This window comes from Telmatherina bonti (genome assembly GCF_933228915.1).
Source record: "Telmatherina bonti genome assembly, chromosome: 16".
Classification (NCBI taxonomy): Eukaryota; Metazoa; Chordata; class Actinopteri; order Atheriniformes; family Telmatherinidae; genus Telmatherina; species Telmatherina bonti.
In genome coordinates this window covers 23,077,441-23,103,873 of record NC_136614.1, presented here as the reverse complement: position 1 = coordinate 23,103,873, position 26,433 = coordinate 23,077,441, and the positions used below count along the sequence as shown (strand labels likewise).

At 40.9% G+C, this 26,433-nt stretch overlaps 2 protein-coding genes across 5 annotated transcripts in view; both read left to right on the top strand.

Moving 5' to 3' along the window:
- The window catches only part of sgk1 (serum/glucocorticoid regulated kinase 1), a gene marked incomplete at its 5' end in the record, with an annotated part of 32,317 nt that extends 27,578 nt beyond the window's left edge, over positions 1-4,739 (top strand). For 3 of the 4 annotated variants that reach the window (XM_079255455.1, XM_079255457.1, XM_079255458.1), the window contains 9 exons: positions 532-607; positions 812-887; positions 999-1,187; positions 1,292-1,423; positions 2,206-2,442; positions 2,537-2,632; positions 2,759-2,914; positions 3,005-3,094; positions 3,281-4,739. In XM_079255455.1, the coding sequence (XP_079111581.1) occupies positions 532-607; positions 812-887; positions 999-1,187; positions 1,292-1,423; positions 2,206-2,442; positions 2,537-2,632; positions 2,759-2,914; positions 3,005-3,094; positions 3,281-3,448 (1,220 nt within the window). In that variant the 3' untranslated portion in view covers positions 3,449-4,739. Of the gene's footprint in view, positions 1-9; positions 425-531; positions 608-811; positions 888-998; positions 1,188-1,291; positions 1,424-2,205; positions 2,443-2,536; positions 2,633-2,758; positions 2,915-3,004; positions 3,095-3,280 lie in introns of those variants that run through there. The other variant, XM_079255456.1, reaches the window with a different exon arrangement.
- Positions 4,740-15,415: 10,676 nt separating this feature from the next.
- slc2a12 (solute carrier family 2 member 12) lies at positions 15,416-26,430 on the top strand. Its single transcript, XM_079255903.1, has 6 exons — positions 15,416-15,513; positions 17,310-17,426; positions 23,670-24,962; positions 25,410-25,532; positions 25,682-25,814; positions 25,909-26,430. Exons 2-6 carry the CDS (start codon positions 17,333-17,335, stop codon positions 26,000-26,002), a joined length of 1,737 nt encoding a protein of 578 aa, XP_079112029.1. The 5' UTR covers positions 15,416-15,513; positions 17,310-17,332; the 3' UTR covers positions 26,003-26,430.
- The last annotated feature ends 3 nt before the right edge of the window (positions 26,431-26,433 follow it).

The following is a 26,433-nucleotide window of genomic DNA, read 5'->3' as shown; positions in this document are numbered from 1 at the left end:
TCATATGTTAGTTGATGGAAATATGTGGATTTCAGTGGCACAAGGGTGCAAATAAAACTCTTCCAGCGTAAATGGGTTTTTTCCTCCCGTTTCCCCCCCTATGTCGTTGACGCAAGCGGTGCTGAGGTGCGGCTATGACGTCAGAAGCGCAGAGCGACGATTGGTCCATCACCCTCCCCAGATTCGTGTGTTAAAGCGAGATGTTTACAGAGGATAACGCCCACTAGGGGGTGTGGGCGCCTGGGGGCAGCTCCTCCCACCTCTACACCTATTATATACCAGAGGCCCAGCGTGTGCAGTTAACACTTTGGATTTTTTGGCAGAAGCATAGCAGATGCTGGACTCATCATGACGATCAAAACAGAAACAGAGAAACCAGGCCTGACTTACTCAAAAACTAGAAGCCTTGTAGCATTAGTCACTGGTATGGGCGATGAACGGATCTTTTGTTTTAAATGTTCTTCATGTTATTCATTTTGTGTTTGTTCAAGGGTCCTAAATCTTCTTTTTTTCATTCTTTTTGCTGTGCAGCTTTTATGAAACAAAGGAGGATGGGTCTGAACGACTTCATTCAACGGCTTGCCACAAACTCCTACGCCTGCAAGCAGTGAGTACCATCTGACTCATGTTATTGTTCTGCTCTCCATGGAGGTCAAAACACTGGGAATGAAGCAAACATGCTAGTTATTTGTCCTCATGGGAAACTTATTGTAACTTTCCAGACAGCTGATTCATACTTAGAAATTAACTGAGTATTTATTTAATATTTTAACACAGAACTAAATGTTAACCTTTATTTTGTAATTTTCAGTCCTGAAGTTCAGTCTATTCTGAACTTGGGTCCACCACAGGATGCTGAGCTCATGAACGCGAACCCTTCTCCTCCTGTAAGTATGTTTCCATGAAGCTGAATGAACCTTTTCTTTTCCTCAGACTTTGACATGTGCAGAGATTGCCTTTATATTTTATATTTGACTCTATCCCGTTTTACCACACAGCCCAGTCCATCTCAACAGATCAACCTTGGCCCCTCATCTAACCCCTCAGCCAAGCCCGGTGATTTTCACTTCCTCAAAGTGATCGGCAAAGGCAGCTTTGGAAAGGTGCTGCTAGCACGCCATCGCACAGATGACCAGTTTTATGCTGTCAAAGTCTTACAGAAAAAGGCTATTCTCAAGAAGAAAGAGGTAGGTGCACACAGAGGCATGCTTACAAGTGAAACAAATACAAAAGTTCAAATATGTCAACCTCTCTAACCCCTGCTCTTTTTCTTTTGTTTTTTTTTTTCCAGGAGAAACACATCATGTCAGAGAGGAATGTGCTGCTCAAGAATGTCAAGCACCCATTCTTGGTTGGGCTTCACTACTCCTTTCAAACAGCTGACAAACTCTATTTTGTCTTGGACTACATCAATGGAGGAGAGGTGAGCTATCTGCAGAGCTGTTGCCTGAAAAGAGAGTGGATAAGAAGCAGCTATAAATATATATATGTCAAGCTATAAAAAGAAGTTAAAGATGAATTAAGGAGGAAATGATAAAGTTGAGAGAAGACAATATGGGCAGATACTGATAAAGTCTGATAGTTTTAGAGGAATGACACTGTCAGAATGAGAAACAAAGATGAAGCAGAGACAGAGAGGAAATCCTGTCATGAGAAGCAGTCTGCCGCTCTCTCCTCTTTTTTTTTATTTTACTCTTTTCACTGGAGGAAACATGGCTCAGGAAATTATGGGGAGGGCTGGGACAGCGGGAGAAACTCACGGCCAAAATTAGCAGCGCCATTGAGAGTCTGTGTGTGTCTAATCGAGCTAATTTCCTGTGATTGTTGCATGAGCAAAGACAGAGCTGATTAAATATGGACCTCATCAGGAAACAGGACGCATTTGCTCTCTTTCTCTCTTTTCTCCTTTCTTCCCCTCCTTCCTGCTGGTCTCTCTTTCCACCTTTGGCTCTTGTTTCATCTGTCTTCCCTTGTCAAACTTTTTAAACCATTGCCTTCCGGCGTTTTTACCGTCTCCCATCCATTTTCCTCTCACTTTTTTCTGCATTCACCTTTTTATAATCTTTCCACTCGTGTTTCGTACTTTTACTTCAGTCCACCTGATCATGTAATTTCAGGGTAGCAAGCGATTGATAATGTGGCTTTTGCTATTTTACCCAGAAACTTGTCAACCTTATGTGTGTTCCTTTTTTTTTTTTTTTGCAGTTGTTCTACCACCTGCAGAGGGAGCGCTGCTTCCTAGAGCCGAGAGCAAGGTTCTACGCTGCAGAGATTGCCAGTGCACTGGGATACCTGCACTCCCTCAACATCGTCTACAGAGACCTGAAGCCTGAGAACATCCTGCTGGACTCACAGGGACATATCATTCTCACAGATTTTGGTCTCTGCAAGGAGAATATCGAACCTAACGGGACAACTTCGACTTTCTGCGGTACACCTGAGGTAAGGAGAGATTATTCAACCGTGCAAAACTGATGTTTTTTCATTGACATTTTGATGCACGCTTTGAAACTGAATTTGCGTCTTCCCTTTGCAGTATTTGGCTCCTGAGGTGCTACACAAGCAGCCATATGACAGAACGGTAGACTGGTGGTGCTTGGGAGCTGTTCTCTATGAAATGTTGTATGGCCTGGTAGGTAACATAAAACATAAGTGTTTCCCCTTTTTTTTTTTATAAAAAAAAAAAAAAAGAAAAGAAAAGAAAACTTACTTTTTATTGTTGCTAAGTTGTTAATAAGTTGTTTTTGTACGCCAACAGCCTCCATTCTACAGCCGGAACACAGCAGAGATGTACGACAACATCCTGAACAAGCCGTTGCAGCTGAAGCCAAACATTTCCAATGCAGCCAGACACCTGCTGGAGGGTCTTCTGCAGAAAGACCGCACCAAGAGACTGGGCTGCACAGAGGACTTTGTAAGTCTTTATTTAGCTATTTATGCACTTTTTATGCACTTTTCTGTTAAAAGGGAACTTTTGATCATTTTTCATTTGTTCCTTTTTCAGACTGAAATTAAGAACCACATATTCTTCTCACCCATAAACTGGGATGACCTGAATGCGAAGAAGACCACCCCTCCCTTCAACCCCAATGTGGTAAATTGCTTTTTTTATGACTATTGCCACTACTTTTAAGTGCTGATGTGCCCAAATCCACACATCCACTCTTTTAATTGTGTTTACGTAACTATGGAACATCCTCACTGGGAATTAGAACATTTCCAATTATGGCAAGGTACTGTAAAGCCTGACTAATCCCTATTTGTTTCCCTCCTTCTCTAGACGGGCCCCAATGACCTGCGGCACTTTGATCCAGAGTTCACAGATGAACCGGTTCCCAGCTCAATCGGCTGTTCCCCAGACAGCGCCCTCTTCACAGCCAGCATTAAAGAGGCAGCCGAAGCCTTTGTGGGCTTCTCTTATGCCCCGTCTATGGACTCCTACCTATAGGACTTAAACACTGGCACTCAATATGGACACCAGTCAAGATCTACTGGACTTGAAATGTGCCATGTTGATGGACTTGCATCTTGACCCAACCCAGCATTCCCCATCAGAATGATGGATATTTCCAAACCAAAACCCTGCAAGAGCTCTTCACCTACATGTGTACTTGCCATATTCTCCCCTACTCTTCAATGCATCTCGCTACAAGAGAATGTCTGCCATAATTTATGTCAAGCTGGGATTGTAATCGTCCATTTCACCTTGATTTACCAACAACAATCTAGATCCCATTTAAACCCTTGATTTCCCATTTCTTACCTGACAGTGGGGTTTTTTTTCTTGCACATAGCTACGGCAGCTTAACAGATCCCCTCAAACCTGAAGCCACAACTGACAAGCACACATGAAACTTCCACCTTTCATCAGCAGAGAAAGGCCAGACAATACTGTTGCAGCGTTGGAAAAAAAAAGTCTATTTTCATCCATGTAGCGAAACATCTCCGCCCCCCCTTGCCACCCAAGGGGAGATGCTTGTTGAGTCTGAAAGAGTATCTTGGAGATGGCATTCATTTTGGTGCTTTAGTTTCTTCTCATTTACTGTCTGTGTGTCTGAAAGAGGAATTTCAAGAAGCTGATTGTTACAGAGGGGAATGGGGGGGGGTTTCTCTCAAATGTGCCTTTATTTTTTTCTCTCCATCAGAACTCACATCATTTGGGTAAATCAGATTTACAGTCTCATCCACTTGACTGTAGGTGGAACGAGTTATTTTACTATTATATTTTTTTTTTATTTTCAAAGTTTTGTAAGTTGAAGGATGTAGCACTAAAACAGTACATATGTTCAGAATTGAACATGTGAAATAGGAGCTCAAATGATGTTTCGTATCCTCATTTGCACATTATTGCTGATAGAGAGATGGAAAGAGAGCACTGCTGCTAGGTGAGATTGAGAGGGATGTGTTTGAAAAGTATTTCTGTAGTTTTGCTTGCAGACTGCATCCCCCTCATATAGTCTTCCATTTGCCTCACACTGATGTAACGGCAGCCTGCAGACAGGCTGACAACATTGAAACAGAACATTCCACTTTAATATTGCTGTAATGCAGTTTGACGGTATTTAAGTTTGTTTGTATATTTGGAGTTATGTGTACTAGTTTTAATGTATATTGAACAAGACAAAAAACAACTAAAGGTATGCTTAAATATGTATATGTAACGATTCATGTGAAATGTACTGTAAATTGTAAAATTGTTTATGTGACCATGTTTGGTTTGCAATAAAAATTTAACTTTATTACACATTATAAAGTGTTTGGGTGAATTTGTTGGACATAAAATATACTTTCCAATAAATAATGAAGATCAACTGGAAGAAAGTGATCAAAGCATGACTTTTCAAGTCAACTGAGGAATGTGAGGAATTAAGATCAAATGGTAAACATTTACTAGTGCTGATTGGAAGTGACTTGTGCTACTGACCAATGTCCTACATTGGTGTAATTTAGACTTTATCCCTGTTCATGCGTCAGCAACCTTACACAATACTGCTTGTGACATTCTAGTTATGTGACTGTGCAAATGTGTGTGATACTCAAATGAATGCTGCACCAAGTTTAGCAGAGGGGTTTAAATCTGAATAAAATAAAAATTAAAAGCCATATTTGTCAACAGTTCTCTGAGTGATACTTGATTGGAGCTGGTTTAAAATTAATAATACAGATAATACCCTGTGTCTTTAATAATGAAGATCAAGACAAGTGAGCTGAATAACTAAAAGGTTACCCTGGTGCAGTTCAGTGTCATGTCTGTGATTAATAATGTCTGCTAATAATGGACCGACACAGATCGGAGTTATATGATACTATATCAGAAATACTAATACTGATATCAGAAAGGTCGTGGTGGGTTCCACAAAAAATTTGTTGCTTTACATACATTAAACTTAAAGGTTAAATTTAAAATAATATGTAAATTGATTGGATCGTGATTATACAAGAACATGAAGTGGATAAGTCCATCTACCAGCCAAATATGGAAATTAGCTATTGACTATATTCTTGCTTATTTACATGCACATGCACATTCATTTGCCTGGTCCATATGCTTAAATAAATAAAGAAAGAATTTAAATAAATAAAGCAGATATTTAAAAAAAAAAAAAAAAGAAACAGATGGGTAATGAGAAGATGCTGTAAACATCTTTAGAAGCTGCTGCCTCCTCAACATACTGAAATAAATTAAAACACTGACTGGATCTTTCACCAGTCTTTCCTATTCTCTAATAAACGCTTCGGGTACCGTTGGTACATCCAGCATGACATTGTTATAAGCCAATGTCTCATTCATTTCGACTTATAAATTCTGTTAGTTTGAGTATGTGCCGCAATGTTTTTGCACCTGAAAAGCATCCATAGCTGTAGGCTGCCATCTGGTGGCTAAATTGTCTTTGTGCTAGAGTTTTCAATATTAATAATGCTTCAGCATGGCCATACATTCAAGATATTGTGCAGAGAATTAGCTGAGTCCAACAGAGGCTGACTGGATACTCTGCTGTGATGTAAAACTTTTGGTGTAGTTAAAGTGTTCAAATGATGAATCCAAGAGCAAAGAGGAAGAATGTCAAGCTTCTCCTAGGAGTTTTAAAAATGACGTACTGTTGCAACTGTGTGAGTTTTGCATTGACTCTTTTAATGGAAAATACAGACACAAGACTGGTGCTAAGACATTTTTAAGAAATACATTTGTAGGACATTACAGACGCTTGGGCTTTGGGATGTGAGCTGAAGAAGATGCCAATAACTGGAAATGCGAGGACATGGAGTTTGTTGATGACCAGTTGGAAAGCCAGAGAAAACATGTGCCAAACAGACTGAGAAAACTGATGAGGGGATACAGTCTGGTGTACAAGCATTTTAGAGCTGGGAGTCAGTGAGACAACATAGAGTCATGAGGACAGATACAAGGACCCTGGGATTCCCAGTGAATAAACAACGATGAACACATAAGATAATCTCTAGGGAGTCTTTACAGTTTATGGGCGTATATTGAAGGTGAAAATGCATTATCTCACCTCTGATGTGCCCCTATGCTAAAACAATTTCTTGAGGCATACAAGAAGACAGATAAAGAATTTTCCAATATGTTTGAAAGGGTTCAAATATGCCTCATATTCATGAGTGGTAATTTGAGATTGTTTGTTGTTCAGTATCTTGCTAAATGTCAGGCATAAATTGACATCATTGATGCCAACCCCAGAAATCTGCTCAACAATCTGCTTTTAAAGCAACAAAGCTGTAAGTCTCTAGATGTTAAGTCTTAGAACAAAGGCAACTACAAACTTTCAGCTTAGTATGAAATGAAAAAATGGAATAAGATCAAAATTACAGACACGTTTTATTCATTCCGTTTGATGTTCCTATGTGAACTTTAGATCTGCCGAAGAAGAAGTAGAGGATTTAGAGCAAATGTTAAAATGCTGGTCTTAATTCCAGACTAAACAAATAAGCAAAAAAAAAAAAAAAAAAACAAACAAACAAGAAAAAAACCACAAATCTTAGATCTTAAACACTGCATGCTCATTAAGTGTAAATTTTCAACTTACAAGGTCATCTGTTAGACTTCAATTGGTTTATTAGCTCATAAAGCTGGTCACCATGGAAACCAAGAAAAGGGAGAAAAGTATCTTTTTTTATGGCACATTAATAGTTTAAAATGGTGCATTGTTACGCAAACTAAGATGTTTCCACTCATTCATTCATTCATTCATTCATTCATTAAATCAATCCATCAATCAATGACATTATTGAAAATATTGAAAAGGATTTTCTGGATAAAAATCTATTCCACCACTTTGGGATGATAATGTTGAGACACTGATAAAGTCGATGATGTTGTAATCTCATCAGTTCTGTCTGACAAGTTGTTTCTCAATTTCTGACCCAGTCTTTTTTGTTTGATGGAGACTCTGTAGTCTCCTTATATATAAATTTAGAATTTATGGGCCAAGTCATAGATAACATCATTACAGACCTCCTCAGTCATAACATTTAACTCATTTAAGAGACACTTTTATATTTACATTGAATTGGACTGTTTTCATAATAATCAACAGGATAAATGAAAGTTTTATTTCCACAACCCATTAGAAAAGTAGGAGACTTACATTATAAAAGAGCCAGTTATTTCCCCTTCAGTTAAATCTGAATGCATCCTGTTGTTTACTGCTGTATGAAAAAATCAGATCTTTGAGCAGGAAAAGCAACTCTGGATCAGGTGTAAATGAAGAGTTAACCTGGTTTCTGTTGTATGTTTTTTGCTTTCTATTCACCTTTCCTTTGGCAAAGTTTAATTTAATGTTAGGCCTCTTTTAAAACTTTGAAAACAATAACGAATATATAGTTTCATGAGAATGGAAAGGAGCAGAGCAATAAACATTTGAATCCGGTAGATGTGTACAGTCTAGCACAGGGGTGTCCAGCTCTGGCCCTCAGGGGCCAGAATACTGCAGGTTTTCCTGGTATCCCAGCTCCAACACACATGACTTAAATTAATGAGTCATTGTGCAGAATGTCATAAGCTGCTGGATCCATTTTAAGTGAGTCAGGTGTGTTGAATCAGATATGTAAAAAAAAAATTTAAAAAAAAAAAAAAAAAACCCCTGCAGGATAGTGGCGCTTGAAGACCGACTTTGGACTCTCCTGGTCTAGCATGATTCTCTAAAAGAACCAAGTCTTCTCAAAAACTCCTCATAAATCCTGATTTCTCATTATTTACATTATTACATTTTTGTAAGAAACTTATCTTTTGCCTAGATCTCATTAATCACAGGGTGTTAGTTGCCACTCTTCTCTTTCCTCGGTAACAGGGGGGTCCAAATACGGTCCCCAGAGGCCCATGTCTGCACGTTTTTTTAAGTCAGCAGCTTCTGATATTCTGCAAACTGACTGATTTATCAAGGTAAGGTGTGTTGGAAGAGGGAAACATGGAAAACCTGCAGGATTGTGAACCAGCAGAGGTCACTTTTACACAGGTATTATGCAAGCATAAAGTTTGACAGGCAAGTCAAAAGTGTAGTTTAGATTGGGAAATACAAGTATATGAGAAAAACATGCTTGGATTAAAATATATTTGATCTATATGTCAACCTTGTGTGCTGCAAAATGCAGTACTCCCACACTTTACATAGCCAGAACTACAACAGTTTTGTTTTCTACAGAAATTTAAATAAAACCTCAGCATGAACGTGTGGGTGTGAAAAGTTTAAAACAAACACTGATTCTGATTGTTAAATATAAGAACATATTTCCAAATCAAGATTTTTTTGTGAGGGCGTGCCTGTTAGTTGGGTTGCTGACAACTGTGTTTGTCTACTGAGCCTCTACAAAGAGCTAAGTCATCCTGAGAACCAGGATCTGACTTGTGTCTAAATAGTTTCTGTCCTGTCCAACCCTCTGAATTACCTAAAATAATAGCTTCATCTAAACCATCCACCTGTTTTTTAGACTCTCTCCCAACAAGCCTCTTTAAGGACAATTTTCCTTCAGGTGATACATCTTTACTAAATCTTATCAATTTATCTTTAGTGACAGGATATGTACCACAATCATTTAAAACAGCTGTAATCAAGCCTTTACTTAAAAAAATCTCTGGATCCAGAGGTGATAGTAAATTATACACCTAAATCTAATCTCCCGTTTATGTCCAAAATTCTGGAAAAAATAGTTTCAGCTCAGCTACATGCCCACCTAAGCAGAAATAATTTATTTGAAGAGTTTCAGTCAGAATTTAGAGCTCATCATAGCACTGAGACGGCATTGGTGAAAGTTACTAATGACCTTCTTATGGCTTCAGACAAAGGACTTGTGTCCGTACTTATCTTGCTTGCTCTTAGCGCTGCATTTGATATAGTCGATCATAACGTTCTGTTACAGAGACTAGAACAGGTGATTGGAATTACAGGTACAGCGTTAAGCTGGTTTAAATCATATTTATCTGATAGACCTCAGTTTGTTCATGTAAATAACAAGTCCTCCTCACAAACTACAGTAAGTCATGGAGTTCCTCAAGGTTCTGTACTTGTACCGATACTCTTCACGCTATATATGCTCCCTTTAGGCAAAATTATTAGACAACATGGAATAAACATTCATTGTTTTGCAGATGATACTCAGATATACTTATCCTTTAAACCAGATTAAACAAATCAGCCCGATAGGCTACAAAATTGTCTCATAGGCATAAAGACTTGGATGACTAAAAAGTTTCTCCTCTTATACTCAGACAAGACTGAAGTAATTCTCTTTGGATCTGAGAAACAGGCTAAATTTTCCAGTTTTGTAATGAACCTGGATGGCATTACTTTAGCTTCCAGTGCTACAGTGAGAAACCTTGGAATTATATTTGACTCTGACCTGTCCTTTGGCCCACATATTAAGCAGGTTACTAAAACAGCCTTCTTTCATTCATGTAATATAGTCAAAATTAGGGACATTCTGTCTCAAAGTGATGCAGAAAAACTGGTTCATGCTGATTCACTGCTTCAAGACTAGATTACTATAACTCTCTATTACTGGGCTGTCCTAAATATGCCCTGAAAAGCCTTCAGCTGATCCAGAATTCTGCAGCCAGAGTCCTGACCAGAACCAGCAGGAGAGATCATATTTCTCCAGTTTTAGCCTCTCTTCATTGGCTGCCTGTTGAATCTAGAATAGAATTTAAAATCCTTCTCCGTACATATAAAGCGCTCCACAACCAAGCACCACTATATATCAAAGACCTCATTATTCCTTATATACCAAGCAGAGTACTTCGTTCCCAGACTGCAGGCTTACTTGTGGTTCCTAGAGTCTCAAGCAGGAGGCAGAGCCTTTGACTATCAGGCCCCTCTCTTATGGAATAAGCTCCCAGTTAGTGTTAAGGAAGCAGACACCCTTCCCACCTTTAAGACTAGGCTGAAGACTTATCCTTTTGATAAGTCCTATAGTTAGGGATCATTGGTGTCCCTGGCCGGGATTAGCAGTTCCTGTTGTCTGTTATCTTTCTTGTTGTCTGTTGTCTTTATGTCCTCTTCCCCAACACAGCAGAGGCAGATGGCTGCCTGTCCTTGAGCCAGGTTCTGTTGGAGTTTTCCTTCCCACTGTCACCAGTGTACTTGCTCAGGATTGTTGGTTTCCTTATATAGGCTATTGTGAATTGGCTTTCATTATGTTTTTTTTTTTCTACTGTCTGTAAAGTGTCTTGAGATGGCATTGCCATGATTCAATGCCATATAAACAAAGTTGAATAGAGTTGAGTCTATTTTAAGTAGGAGTAGGAGTAAGAGTTTTCATATTAAGAGTGTGACTGTCTGTGATGTATCTGTAAGTGGTTCAGACAAAGTGCACAAAAATTTGGGTAGTGATCGCAATGTAAGATTGTGGATACAAGCGGCTGAAATGAACTTCTTTCAGACAGTGGGTGGGTACAGTCTGAGAGATTGGGTGAGAAGCTTCAAGTAGAGCTGCTGGTCCTCTGCATTAAAAACAATCAACTGAGCTGGTTCAGATATCTGTAAGATGCCCCCTGATTGCCCTTCTTGGAGTTTTTCAAGGCATGGCATACTAGGAGGAAACTCCAGGTTAGCCCCAGTCTGCTGGAGAGATTGTATATCCCCTCTGGCTTGTGAATGTTTCTGGAGAAGCTGAAAATGCTTCTGGGGAAAGGGATGTCTGTGGCTCCTCCTCCTAAACCTCTATGAGCCAAACTCTGACGAGATGGAAAAACGGATGGAGGTGTCAAATATTAGCGCCACACCACAGCCTGAAAAAACATCAAATGTAGCTCATATAAACACAAACTCTTAAAACTGATCGGGAAAATCTGAAAACTATGTAATTTTGATATTTGTACCAGCAGCCTGCTTATTGTTATTTAACAGCAGTGCTCCTATCAGCTGTGAGAATAGTATCAAAGAAAATCGCTATGAGTGTAGGTTATTTGTGAGTTTTCCTCTTTGAATTGTTTGTTGTGGATCTACCTCCTACATGCCAGTCCTTTATTCAGTGACTGTGCTGGTGCAATAACCCATTGGGAGTCGGTGCATCGTTGAAACCCACTATGAACCAATTGATTTTCCACAGCAAAAGCGTCACCACAATGAAATGCTGCTGAGTTATTTAAATGTTCCTTCCTGTATATGTTTGAATCTCCCTCAAGCACTGTTTGAATTACTGTGGAAAACCTCAATGCAAGCAGTGTGAATGGAAGTGAGTATTCACAAATGTAACCTTCCATGTTAAAACATTAAACAGCAGGAAAATAAAAGAAGCACTGAACTTGTGGTTAGTTTGCTGCTTCATACATCAATATTGATACTCTAAGATTGTATAAGGTGGTGTTATCTTGAAATACACAAAACAGAAATTACACTGGTTTTGAATTTTTTTCTCGTGGTGGTTAAAACAGAATAGATCTGACCGATCCGAATGACATCGTCAGATGTAAATGATTATTTGCTCTGAACCAGTATAGAGTCGGTGCTAGACTAGAATCAGACTTGATGCTAGATCCAGTGCTTTTTTGGTCAACACAGAACTAACAGACACTGGCATCAAACAAGCACTGGAACTACTTTGCTTTATATGCTCCCATAGCAATCTTAGGGGAAGATTTATTGACTCCATAAGAAAAGCTGATGTTTTGTTTTAGATTGGAGTCTGTATCATGTGAAATAACAACATTAGTTACCATAGCCATGCAGACGACACAGATTTAAATCACAATGTCACCAGGCGACTGTAGCCCTGTACAGGTTCTTGGTAGATGAGGTGAGATTAGTAATTGGAGTTATAAACTTGTATAACTGATTAAACTAAACCAGTTAAACAAAAACAGAACAGATGTGTTGTCTTTGGAGTCGAAGAGAAATGATTAAAGGTTACTACAGAGCTGCATTTTATACACCTAAAAACCACCAACCAGGCCAAAAATCAGTGTAACAATGGGCTCAGACCTAAATCTAAAAAAACACATTAAAGAAATCATAAATGCTTACTTTTGAACTTAAGAATATATCAAGGGTGGACGTTCTGATGTCACAGCAGGACCAGGAAAAACTAGTCCATGCTCTCATCTTTAATTAGCTTGATTATTTTAGCAGTGACTTTAAGGGTCTAACTAGAATGAAATAAAAAAAAAAATAAATAAAAAATAAAAAAACTGCTAGGAAACTGCAGCTAATTCAGAACTAAACTGCTTGAGTCCTAAATAAGACGAAGAAAGTGGACCACATCCAGCTTTGAGGTCTTTACGCTGGCTACTTGTCTGTTTGTCAAAGGATAGATTTAAAAGATCTGTTGCTGGTCTAGAAAGCTCTGAATGGTTTAGAAACAAAATCCATCAGTTACCTCTTGACCAGGTATGAACCTATAAGGCCCCTCGGGTCATCTGGATCCAGTCAGTTTATCAATTCTTAGCGTCAGATCCAGACATGGAGTGGCTGCTTTCTGCTTTTACACTCCATATTTCTGGAACAAACTCCCAGAAAGCCTGAGATCAGCTGAAGCATTCAGTTTATATCTAGGTTAAAGAACAACCTCCTCTCAGCTGATGGAGTGAGAGGAAATAAATGACTAGTTCAATAGTTATTCAAAAGGCCAAATTTGGGTTGCACCTGTTAAAGCAGACAGGACTCTGTCTGGATTTTGGCTACTATTGTGACATGACCACGGTACACACAGGTACAAAAGAACACAAAGAGGACAGTGTAAAAGAATCGTCCAAGACGGAAGAAAAATAAAAATTTCTGAAACACTTCTCCTGAAGAATATCTGACTTAGGAAGTATTATGCATTAATATTTCCAGGCTGCAACATCTGCACTGTTTCTTTTAAACCTGAACCTTTCAACCAATCAGGTTTTAATACTGTCAGGGTTTGTGGAATATGAAGATTCAACTGCAGGATGGAGAGGCAGAAGAAATGCCGAAACAAAGTTTAATCCAACATCTTTCACAGTACAGAGACTGAACTGAAGACTGGATGGAGGACTAAAACAGGATGATCTGACCCAGGAAACTGAGAACCACGAAGTGTAAATACAGCGAGGGATTAATAAGGAACAGGTGAAGAAAATGACAAAACCAAGCCAGGTAAACTAAAGAACAGAGAGCGAAACAGCTAATACACAAGGGACTTAAACAGAGGAAAACTACAAAATAAAACAGAAAACAGGACAACAAGCAGAAGACAACACAAAAAATCCAATCCATGATAAATAGCGTTTTCATTTAATGCTCTCTTTTTTTTTGCCTCTTATTTTTCACTTTAAAATATACTTTTTATTCTCTGATGTTTGTTTCTTTAAAGCGGTTTGGATTATCCTGTTGTTAAGTTGTGCTATACAATTGAACCTGCCTAAGAGGTTGATGTAAAAGTTCTGCATCTTTGGCTTCATGTGTCTTTGGCTAAGTCCATCTTTGTTTTTTACGCATTCTAAGATATGAACTACATAGATTTTGTCTCGTCAGGACAGCTAACAAGTTGTGGCAGACCAAACAATATTCCCCAATGGAGGACCCGCTAATCAGTCAGTATGGATGTGTGGATTTGTACCACTCTACTATTTAACTTTTTATTTGCATAGAAATGATCAAGCTGTTTCATAAATTCACATAACCTATTATCATAGTTAGCATTTATTTTGTTTTATTTATTTACAGTATTCACTTTTACTAAAAGTATACTTCTTCCCAATTTTTTTTTTTTTTTATATCCGCATAAGCCACACTTGTGCCCTGGCCTTTGGACGATCAATAAGTCTGCCTACTGATTGTGTCACTATTGCTTTCTTGTTGGAGACGAAGTGATCCAAAACATTCTGTATGAGCTTTCATTTTTAAAACTGCTCACAAATAAATCAATGGACAATTGTCAATAAAAACAGGCTAAGGTCAAATATTTATCTTTGACTCTACAGGGGAGGATTTTAATAAGTGAATATGTGAACATAGCACAGTGCTATCTCAAGTCGGCCACTGCCAGAATTCTTGGTTATTAGGTCGCATAACTCATACGTGAGCACGCATGCAGTCACAAACCTACACACCCACACACACAATTCCATTTTCATTTATTTCAAGCTATCACACTTAATTATGTTTCTTTCAGGACTTTTTACTCTGCTCATAACTGTTAACTATAACTATTAACCTAATCCGAACCCTAAAATCCCATGTCCCCCAAAAGGAAGACAGGTATATCCCTATAAGGTAGATGTATAAACAAATCTACAAATCAACTGCCACAATACCTTGATCACATGTACACATCCTGTCATATCATATGAGGGCCAAATGACAGGTCACTCTTTTGATCTTGCATAATCTTGCACGAAAACCTAAATACATCTTAGGAAAAGCAGGCCAAGTTCAAACATAGCGTTCCACATATGTTAAAGGCTACATTCTGTCATCTGTGAAGCATCAGGAGCAGGTGGGACATTTCCGTCTGCAGCATTTGCAGAAATCCGACACGAGAATCTCATAGAGCAGCAGGTGGAAGAACTGTTTGTTTTAACTCGCAGTATGAGGAAAATATGAGTAGTGATGCAGGTGTGTTCTATTGTTAGGTGATTGTAGATGCAGCAAAAAATACACATTTCACCTGCAATAACAGCTGGATAGAATATAAGGAGCATCTACAGGAATTACTTAGATACTAATTCAGTTTATTTTCTTTTTTACGACACATGCATGGTACGTTATTAGTGAATATTCAGTGACATTCATTTCTTAGTGAATCCATTCAATTCATTGCAGTTTCTACGAACTCTACCGGTTTGATTCTTTCGGACCAATCAAAAGTCACGCTTGGAATTCTGGGACCAAACCCATGTCTCTGATTGGTTTGTGAACACATAGAGGGGCGGGGTTAAGCAAATTCCTTACCATAACAAGTTGAACGCGTGCACTAACACGAGTGAAAGAAGAGTTTGCAGGAAAGGGAGAAGTCTGCGGTAAGTGCTGGGAAAGAGGCAAATGGCCCGATAAACACGGCTTTAAACCGACAACAGTTTCGCAACTGGGGTGTCAGGTAAGAACTGCGTCAATCTGAACAGCTACCATAACAACCGTACTTGTTGGATCTTTTTTAATGCAGGGAAACACGAAAACTTGCATGGTAGGTGTGGTAAAGCACACACAAGTGGTTTTGTCGCTGTTATAATGCCGCTTGGCTTCTTGAATACTAGTGTTCTGTTATTTAGATAATGACAGCGTTTTATGTCAAGTTTCGGCGTTGCAAGTCATGGTAAACCAAATGCAAGTGAAAAGGGCGTCAGTCATATAAAAGGTACGGAACAATCAAAACCTCAGCTTTCACATGCAAAAATGTGTTTGTAATTATTTATGCCCAAACAAAACATAAGCAGCTATAGCTATCCTTGAGTTTAGGAGAGATGGTATTGATTTCAGGGCCACTGCCACGCTAGGTTTGATTGAAACCCAGCACTAAAAGTGCTGAGAAATTGATCTTTTATTCTGTGTTAGATGGATAAGTTAGAAGGCCCCATTTGTTTAAGGAAAGTGGTTAAGGTTATGCATAAAGTTTATGGTAATAGAACTGTTTTTTCAGGACCATTAGAGTATTTTTCTGATTCCTCAAGTCAATCACACACTTGCTGTGTTTACATTGGCCACTATTAATTATATTAAAAGTCCAGTCAGAACATAAAAGATCTAGAGTAAAACATGTCAATCAGATCTGACTGATCTGATCATACTCAATCAAAACCATTTCAGTTCATGTAAGGGAGGGGTGGTGAAACCCTTCCAGTAATCTGATCAACAGACAGACATTAACATACACTTATTCTGATTTATCTGTCTGACTGAAATAAATATGATCCCTCTACACATGAGAATTTGGGGAGAAATTACCTTTTGAGGTAGAAAATGTGCTGCAAAAAAAAAAAAAAAAAAAAAGGAACTGGCCTGTGATGGTCACTTTTCTTTTTTTCTTGGAGATGTTAGAAGAACTAGAGATTATTCAACACCTTTTCTAACTTTTCTTTTTTTTAATGCCTAATTCCTGAACGGAAAATTCCACGAAGAATACTGAGGCTGTATACTGGTTAACTGTGCTGTAAAGACATTCACTCTTGCTTGTTTATCGCCTACAATAAAAGTCAACCTTTATGCTTTCTATTTGGGAATAAAGTTGTGAAAATGTTTTCATCTTCTTTTTTTTACTACCATTAAATATTTATCTTGTTAATGTTCAACTAGTTAAAAAAATGTTATATAACAACGAATTTAATTAATTTATATTCATAATATTCATATAATCCAACATTTTCCATATCTTTTCCTAGGGTTCAAGTTTGAATAGTTAATCAGTATGATTTCAGTCAGATTTTTGGAAACATTTGTCCATATAAACACACTATTTTTTTCCCCCATTATTCTCATCTGAGAAATTCACTCCACACACGTGTTAAATGAACTGTCATGTTTCTATAAATTGTTGCTTTCTTCCTATTATTGATCAAAATCTTACAGTGCAAGTATTGACAATTGTCACGTGCAGATGGTTGGTATCAAATATCTGGTTAGATTTGTTATCTTGTTTATTTGTTCATCAGCTTCTCAAATGTTGCACATTTTTTGCACATCTTTTGTTTTTCAAATAGTTCTTGTATAAGTTCCATTGTTTGGGGTTTTTCAACTGAAGAAGTCGGAAAAGGAAAAAGTAACGGGCAGTTTTATGAAAATGTGTGGAGCTTAAAATAATATATATTTGAGTTTGTTTGTTGGCTAAACTGATATTTGTTTTGCAGAATTAATGGTGTCACTTGTTTTTCATGTGTTTTGTATCTGTTTGGGTCTAAGCCAACTACTAGTTCTGGTTGACAATGGACCCCAATCTGGAGACCAAGAAGATGACCTCTTACATGTCTGGATACCACTCCTGTGACACTCAGAAACTGACCCCAGTCAGAGGACCAGGTACACACAGAGATCCATAAAGTCTTTCATCAGATAAAATGCTTTTAAATCTTTGTGCTACTTACAAGATACTTTATGTTTTATGGCGACCTGATTGTGATCTCCCAAAAAATCTTGGAATGAATTTCTTAGAATTTGCACAAACAGGCACTTTGACACAAAGGTGGACTGATTAGAAATGTTGGTCAAAGGGCAAAGCAGTGGTGACCTTACAAAACATGTTTTTCTGCTTTAATTCTGGGAATTACTGTTGTTTTTTAAGACTTGCTTTTTCATATATCGACCTTTTTGGTCCACTAAAAGTATTGTCTTCTACTACAGCTGTATTCTAACAGTAAGCATTCAGGACTAAACATGAATCCACTTAACAAAGTTCCTTCATTGTCTTCACTTCATGCGTCAGACATGAGAGTTAACATGTCTACACGGCATCTGTATATGAGTTTATTCTGATATAATTTAAATACATGAAATTAATTAAGCAACCTTGCCTGCTTACTGGGCTAATCCACTGAACCTCTACAAAGATTTGTGTCCAATTTAACCCGTGTTGGCTGAAAATTGTTGTTGGATAACTGTGCTGGAACTTGTTGATCAGGGTGGTGAAGTAGCTTTAAAGGTGGAGTATGTAAGATTTTCAATATTTAAAAAAAAAAAAAAATTAACTAATAAAATAACTACAATCATAATTAGATAGCTTTTTGAACATGTAGGTTCCAGTCTGTCCATATTTGATGTGTTATTAAATTACAAGTTTAATTGATGACAAATGACAAAAAGCACTTTTTCTTTTACTGGTAGGCAAACATTTAAGAAGGGTCTTTGTCATTAATTAAACTTGTAATTTAATAACACATCAAATATGGACAGACTGGAACCTACATGTTCAAAAAACTATCTCATTATGATTGTAGTTATTTTATTTATTTATTTTTTTAAATATTGAAAATCTTACATACTCCACCTTTAAGTAACACCCCTGCAACCGTTAAACTTGGACTAAAATAATAAGTCCTATTCAGCAAAATTGTTCAGGTAATTCTGCACATCATTGCTGAAACTGGTGCATAAATGCTTAGAACAGGGAATTGGTGATCATTCACAAGAAACAGAAATGTAATTAGCTGTACTAACACTTTCCCAAAATGCTGATTTTTTTTTTTTTTTTCTGTTCTTTCCCCTCTTTATGATGATAGTGAAGCCAGAAGTTGTTAATGCTTTTGATACTTTGAAATTCATGGCAAAGTACCAACATCATGAAAGACACTCTTCACACAGCACCACAAACATTAACTAATTGCCCCTATATTGATCAACTTAACTATCCATATAATCACTGTAGGTGTTGTTAATATCTTGCTGTGTTTAGCAAACTGGTGCATTTTCAGACTGAAATACATCAATGATTTACATAATGTGCACTGTTTTGAACTTTTTGAAACTTTATGTAAAAAAACGCTCTAAGCACGTAGTTCAACTTGAAATTATTCCTCTGGGATTGTGCTCAATTAAGGACTGATCTGAATATCTCTGATAAAGATGCATGGATGATGCATCACTGACACTTAGGAAGGGACTATTCAGATTGTGAACACTTCGAAACTGTTTACCATCATGTGTCTACTGTGGTGTGAAATGCATTAATATTATTTATTCATTGTTTATAACATGTTGAGCAAACTTTAAAGCATAATTTCCCACCTACATATGGTGGCACACAGACATGCCCTTCAGGGGAGACTGGGTGTTTTTTTGCAAGACAATGTCAACACGGGCAACGTCATGGCTCTGGAGTAAGAGTGCAGATAACCGACTGGTTGTAGTTTAGAGAACTGGTCTGCAGAGAAATAAAATATATTATAAAGGGCACCCTTAAACAATAAAATATCTTAAATCCAGCAGCAGTTCAGAATATGACAATGTTTCATTTTCACGTATACAGACATCAATCTCCCGTTTTGCTAAACACTTAAAGTGTGATGTAACACAGCGGTTCACATGAACCAACACGCCCCGATTTCTTTTTTTTTTTTTTTTTTTTTTAATTTTGTGCTGCTGGCAGCAGAGTTAGGATTATATTGTATATTACACAACAATATTGCTCAGGTTTAGTGTTTAACATGTTGCCTTTGTTCTATTGCAATTAAAATAAATGGTATAAACAATTAAAAAAATCCTTTTATTCGGTTTTACTTGAATTTTGCTGAAAAACCCACCTCATTTTGGAAACAATATTTTAATGCACAGATCAGCTGAAAATGTCTATAGCTGAAAGTAAAGTGGTTTATTAAACACCACTGGTACTCTTTTCATTAAAAAATGCAATAAACAAATGGGACTGAAATATAACTTTATTACACCTGTAGTTATTGGGTGTAAAATCAAGTTTTACAAAAGGCATGTTACAAACAATTGTTATTTGAAGAACACAATCAAGAAGTTTCTTAATAAAGAAACTTGAGATTTTCAGTAAGTGTGACATTTAATACAAGATTTCATTGATGTTTTTAGTATTTTAAAGCCGTTTGCACACTAGAAGGACTTTGTTGATTGCTTGAAATGCAGATCTAAAGGGATCAATCAGGTTCAGCATAAAACCAAGATATTTTTCCCATACTTGGCCTTTTTACTAAGGTTTGTTCCATCCATCCATCCATCTTCTGCCGCTTATCCGGGGTCGGGTCGCGGGGGCAGCAGCCTAAGCAGGGAAGCCCAGACTTCCCTCTCCCCAGCCACATTTGCCAACTCTGCGGGGGGGATCCCGAGGCGTTCCCAGGCCAGCCGAGAGATGTAATCCCTCCAGCGTGTCCTGGATCTTCCCCGGGGTCTCCTCCCAGAGGGACGTGCCTGGAACACCTCACCAGGGAGGCGTCCAGGAGGCATCCTGACCAGATGCCCGAGCCACCTCAACTGGTTCCTCTTGATGCGAAGGAGCAGCGGCTCTACTCTGAGCCCCTCCCGGATGACCGAGCTCCTCACCCTATCTCTAAGGGAGAGCCCGGCCACCCTGCGGAGGAAACTCATTTCAGCCGCCTGTATACGAGATCTCGTTCTTTCGGTCACGACCCACGGCTCATGACCATAGGTGAGGGTAGGAACGTAGATCGACTGGTAAATCGAGAGCTTCACCACTCTGACACCTGTCGTACAGGGACCGGACAGCTCGTACAAGGGGGTCCGGTACCCCATACTCCCGGAGTACCCCCCACAGGAGCCCCCGGGGGACACGGTCGAATGCCTTCTCCAGGTCCACAAAGCACATGTAGACTGGTTGGGCAAACTCCCATGCCCCCCCCAGGACCCCAGAGAGGGTATAGAGCTGGTCCACTGTTCTGCGACCAGGACGAAAACCACACTGCTCCTCCTCAATCCGGGATTCGACTATCCGGCGGACCCTCCTCTCCAGGACCCCTGAATAGACCTTACCAGGGAGGCTGAGGAGTGTGATTCCCCTGTAATTGGAACACACCCTCCGGTCCCCCTTCTTAAAAAGGGGGACCACCACCCCAGTCTGCCAATCCAGCGGTACTGCCCCCGATGTCCACGCGATGCTGCAGAGGCGTGTCAGCCAGGACAGCCCCACAGCATCCAGAGCCTTAAGGAACTCCGGGCGGATCTCATCCACCCCTGGGGCCTTGCCGCCAAGGAGCTTTTTGACCACCTCAGCGACTTCAGCCCCAGAGATAGGAGAGTCCACCCCTGAGTCCACCAGCTCTGCTCCCTCATGGGAAGACGTGTTGGTAGGATTGAGGAGGTCTTCGAAGTATTCCCTCCACCGACCCACAATGTCCCGAGTTGAGGTCAGCAGCTCCCCACCTCCACTGTACACAGTATTGATGGAGCACTGCTTCCCCTCCTGAGCCGCCGGATGGTGGACCAGAATCTCCTCGAAGCCGTCCGGAAGTCTTTCTCCATGGCCTCGCCGAACTCCTCCCATGCCCGAATTTTTGCCTCGGCAACAGCCGAAGCCGCATGCCGCTTAGCCCGCCGGTACCCATCAGCTGCCTCCAGAGTCCCACAGGCCAAGAAGGCCCGATAGGACTCCTTCTTCAGCTTGACGGCATCCCTCACTGCTGGTGTCCACCAACGAGTCCTGGGATTACCGCCACGACAGGCACCAACTACCTTACAGCCACAGCTCCGGCCGGCCGCCTCAGCAATAGAGGCACGGAACACAGCCCATTCGGACTCAATGTCCCCCGCCTCACTCGGGACATGTTCGAAGCTCTGCTGAAGGTGGGAGTTGAAGCTTGCTCTGACAGGGGACTCAGCCAGACGTTCCCAGCAGACCCTCACAACACGTTTGGGCCTGCCAGCTCTGACCGACTTCCTCCCCCACCATCTGAGCCAACTCACCACCAGGTGGTGATCAGTTGACAGCTCCGCCCCCCTCTTCACCCGAGTGTCCAAGGCATGTGGCCGCAGGTCCGACGATACGACTACAAAGTCGATCATTGAAATGCGGCCCAGGGAATCCTGATGCCAGGAGTACATATGGACACTCTTATGCTGGAACATGGTGTTCGTTATAGACAATCCATGACGAGCACAGAAGTCCAATAACAAAACACCATTTGGGTTCAGATGGGGGGGACCATGCCTCCCAATCACTCCCCTCCAGGTCTCACTGTCATTGCCCACGTGAGCATTGAAGTCCCCCAGCAGAACAATGGAGTTCCCAGAAGGAGCACCCTCCAGCACTCCCTCCAAGGACTCCAGAAAGGGTGGGTACTCTGAACTGCCGTTCGGTGCATAAGCACAGACAACAGTCAGGACCCGTCCCCCCACCCGGAGGCGGAGGGAAACTACCCTTTCATCCACCGGGGTAAACCCCAACGTGCAGGCACCAAGCTGGGGGCTGATGAGAATGCCCACACCTGCTCGGCGCCTCTCACCATGAGCAACTCCAGAGTGGAAGAAGGTCCAGCCCCTCTCGAGGGTACTGGTTCCAGAGCCCAAGCCATGCGTCGAGGTGAGTCCAACTATATCTAGTCGGAACCGCTCAACCTCGCGCACAAGCTCAGGCTCCTTCCCCACCAGAGAGGTGACGTTCCACGTCCCTAGAGCCAGCTTCTGCAGCCGGGGATCAGACCGCCAGGGTCCCTGCCTCTTGCTGCCGCCCAGCTCACATTGCACCCGACCCCTACGGCTCCTCCCGCAGATGGTGAGCCCACGGGAGGTGGGGCCCATGTAACCCTTTCGGGCTGAGCCCGACCGGGCCCCATGGGCGAAGGCCCGGCCACCAGACGCTCGCTCTCGTACCCCGCCTCCAGGCCTGGCTCCAGAGGGGGGTCCCGGTAACCCGCGTCCGGGCAAGGGAACATTCATGCCCAGGTTAGTCGTCATCATAGGGGTCTATGAGCCGTGCTTGGTCTGGTCCCTCCCCTAGACACCTGTTTGCCATGGGTGACCCTACCAGGGGCATAAAGCCCCCGGCAACATAGCTGCTAGGATCTTCAGGACGCACAAACCCCTCCACCACGATAAGGTGACGGCTCAGGGAGAGGACTATGGTTTGTTGTTTTTTAAATTAATTTGGGTATTTCATAACTTTGCTGCTCCCATAGTGGAGAAATGTTACATACAGAATACTATGGAAGGGTAGGAGGTGCAGTTTCCAGGCAAAGAAAATAAAACCCTGCCGTTTGCAGCTGTGCGTTTGTAGCTGTATGTTGTTCTTGGATTTAGTGACATTATAATTAAGATCTTATGGAAAGACTTTTTAGTGTGGTCCCTTATTAAATGAATGAATGGTAAGTCTTCAGACAAACCTCTTGCAGCAGGAATTAAATAATTTACATCTGAAGTAGTATTTTATATTTGAGCTAGTGGTGTCTTAAGTGCATTATAAGCATTAGTAAACAACAATTTTATCTTAGTTTTTAGCCACATAAGAAAACCTTTTTAGTACAGTAAATATTAGTCATAAATCTGAAAGTGTCGGATCCCTATTGCACTGGTTTTCACGTCACAATCATGTATTAAAGCACACGTGTTTGCTTATGAGGTCGCTTCATCATTTGTAGTGTAAACGCCTGGCCTCTAGTTTCACCCAGTCAGTGCTGTTTCAGTGGCTTCATGGGAGGAACAGGTGCTGGGGTCGGCATACAAAAAAAAAAGAGCTTTCATATAAGAGCCAAAGTTGTTTTTCTGTTATTTCTAGACAGTAAATCAACACTCAGGGCTTTTCACAGACTAGTGATGTCTCCATATATCAATTTGTATTTCTGCCCTTTTCTCCAGGCTGCAGCTGGCTGGTGGTGCTTGCAGCTGTATCGGCCTCGCTGAGTGGCCTGATGTTGGGCTATGAAATGGGCCTGACCTCCGGGGTCCTGCTGCAGCTGCGGGGCGTTCTCTCCCTCTCCTGCAGGGAACAGGAACTGCTGGTTAGCTCCCACCTGGTTGGTGCTCTCCTTGTTTGCATGGCTGGAGGCCCCGTACTGGATCGCTATGGCCGCCGCTGCTCTTTATTCCTGAGCGCTGGTATGGTTGTAGGAGGAACGATTGCACTTGTTGCCATGACATCGCTCATCGCTCTCACACTGGGTCGTGTAATAGTCGGCATGGGAACGGCTCTGTCAGGAACAGCAGCGTGTTTGTACATTGCAGAAATCTCCCCCAGGGAGAGGAGAGGGCTGTTGGTCACACTCTACGAGCTGATGTTGGTTGTGGGTGTAATGCTGGGATTTGGCTGCAGTTACGCCTTTGCCACTTTGCCAAATGGCTGGGCATATACATTTGGACTTGTAATTCCTCCAGCGCTGCTCCAGATAGGGGCACTTGTCTTCCTCCCACCTAGTCCACGCTTCCTCGTCGCTCAGGGCAAAGTGGAGCAGGCGAGGTCGGTGCTGACCAGAATGAGAGGCGATAACAAGGAGCATGTGGCGGTGGAGCTCAGAGACATCCAAGCTGGACTTAAACAAGAATCGGAGCACAGTTTCTTGGAGCTTTTCAGTGCTAAAGCTAACCTACGTTTACGGCTGCTAACAGGTGTGACCTTAGTCTTCCTCCAGCAGGCTACTGGACAGCCCAACTTACTCTCCTACGCTTCACCACTCCTCCGCAGCGTGGGCTTCAACAGTGATGCCGCGGCAACGTTGGCCTCCACGGGGTTTGGAGTGGTCAAAGTAGTCGGTACCATCCCTGCCGTGTTGCTGGTCGACCGCGTGGGACCCAAGAGCTTCTTGTGTGTGGGAGCTGTCGCGATGGGACTGTCACTGGTTGCACTCGGTACACTGATGCTGCAGAGTCACACTCAGCTCACAAGCCTGTGTAAAAGTCACACTGCTATAAACCACACGGATGCACTGTGGGATTTAAACAAGGCACATGCAGATTTGGACAGCAGTGGCATTTTTCCCACTGAATTCCCAAGTCAGTGGAATGCCGAGGACGCACTGACAATTGACTCAGAGAGTGATGAAATTGGGAGATCGGGAGAAGGCACTCATGTTGAAGTGTCTTCCTCACTGAAGTGGGCATCACTGATCAGCCTTTTAGTGTATGTGGCAGCCTTCTCAATCAGCCTCGGGCCGAGTAAGTGCTTATTTATTCTACTTATCTTTTGTTTTCCATTACTTTTGCACAAATATGCAAAGGCACAAATAAAACTTGTTCATGCAATTTATATAAATTCTATAATACAAGTTATTATTCATAAAGGAAAAGCAGGAAGTACATTGACTTTTTTTCTTCTTCCTTTTTCTAACCAGCAATGAATAAGTTCTTCCCATTTGATGATATTATCCTCAGAGATAAGGGAATGTGTGTATTGGGTTCTAATGGGTGCTGCATGTAACATGTTGCATAATTAGGTACGAAGTACAAGAGTTCCTTTTGTACAATAATTAGGTTTAGGTAAATAGATAATATGAACGCTCTGGCTCTTTGATGAAGCAATGCAAAACCTGACTAAGGTTTCCCCTTTTGACCCTGCCTGTGCCTTTTTTTTTTTTTTTTTTTTTTTTTTTTTGCCTTCCTCAGTGGTTTATGTGGTTCTTAGTGAAATATTTCCAATGGGAGTCCGAGGACGGGCCGTGTCTGTGGTATCGGCTGTAAACTGGGCCACTAACCTGCTCATCTCCATGACATTTCTCACCGTCACAGGTTTGTTTGAAACTGTGCAAACCAAATAAGTCATTCTTGCAAATCTAAACGTCATCACAGCTGTGCCAGAATAAGTACATTATACAATATCTACTATTTGGCTATTGTTCTGAGCAAGTGAAGAACATGTATTGTTTCTGTTTTTCTAGAAAAGATTGGCGTTCCCAATGTAATGTTCCTGTACTCCGCCATGAGCTTTGTTCTACTGGTGTTCGTCATCCTCTGTGTCCCGGAGACCAAAGGCCGCTCACTGGAGGAGATATCAAAAGAGCTGGCTAAGAAGTAAGTAGCCACTCACTCGTGTCACTTTATCTTGGGAACTGATGTGGAAAACTGATTTGTCCCTTTTTGTTTCTTCTTCTGTTGCTTTTACCAGGAAGAATTTTAAGGTGAAGCTCTTAAGGCACACACAGCCTCGAGACAGTCTTCTCAACAGGAGCACATCCACAGATAGTCCAGCAAACGCATGACTCTTAAGACTACAACGCAACATCTAACCTGAGAGGCAACAGATGATTATGTAATACTTGCATATATTTTATCCTTTCTATTCAGGCAGTCCCAAAGCAGAAAGGGCCTACCAGAGTGTGAAACTCATGAAGGCTCTTGAATTATGGTTAAAACTGAGTAACATGTACTATGAAATCACATACTTGCCTAAAATGGGAGTGTTTAGTGCCTTGGCTCCCTCTTTTATGTAGGGTCAGAAGACATAATGTGGATTTGTTGATGATCAAACTAGTATTGGTTATACAAGTCTAACTCCTTATTCCTTAAACTTTATGGGAACAAACATTTTAATTCAAGATTTTTTTTTCATTTCACATTTATGAACAACAAAAAAACAGACTATACGATCTCCTAGTAATAATTCATGATTTAACATCTAGGACTATAACAT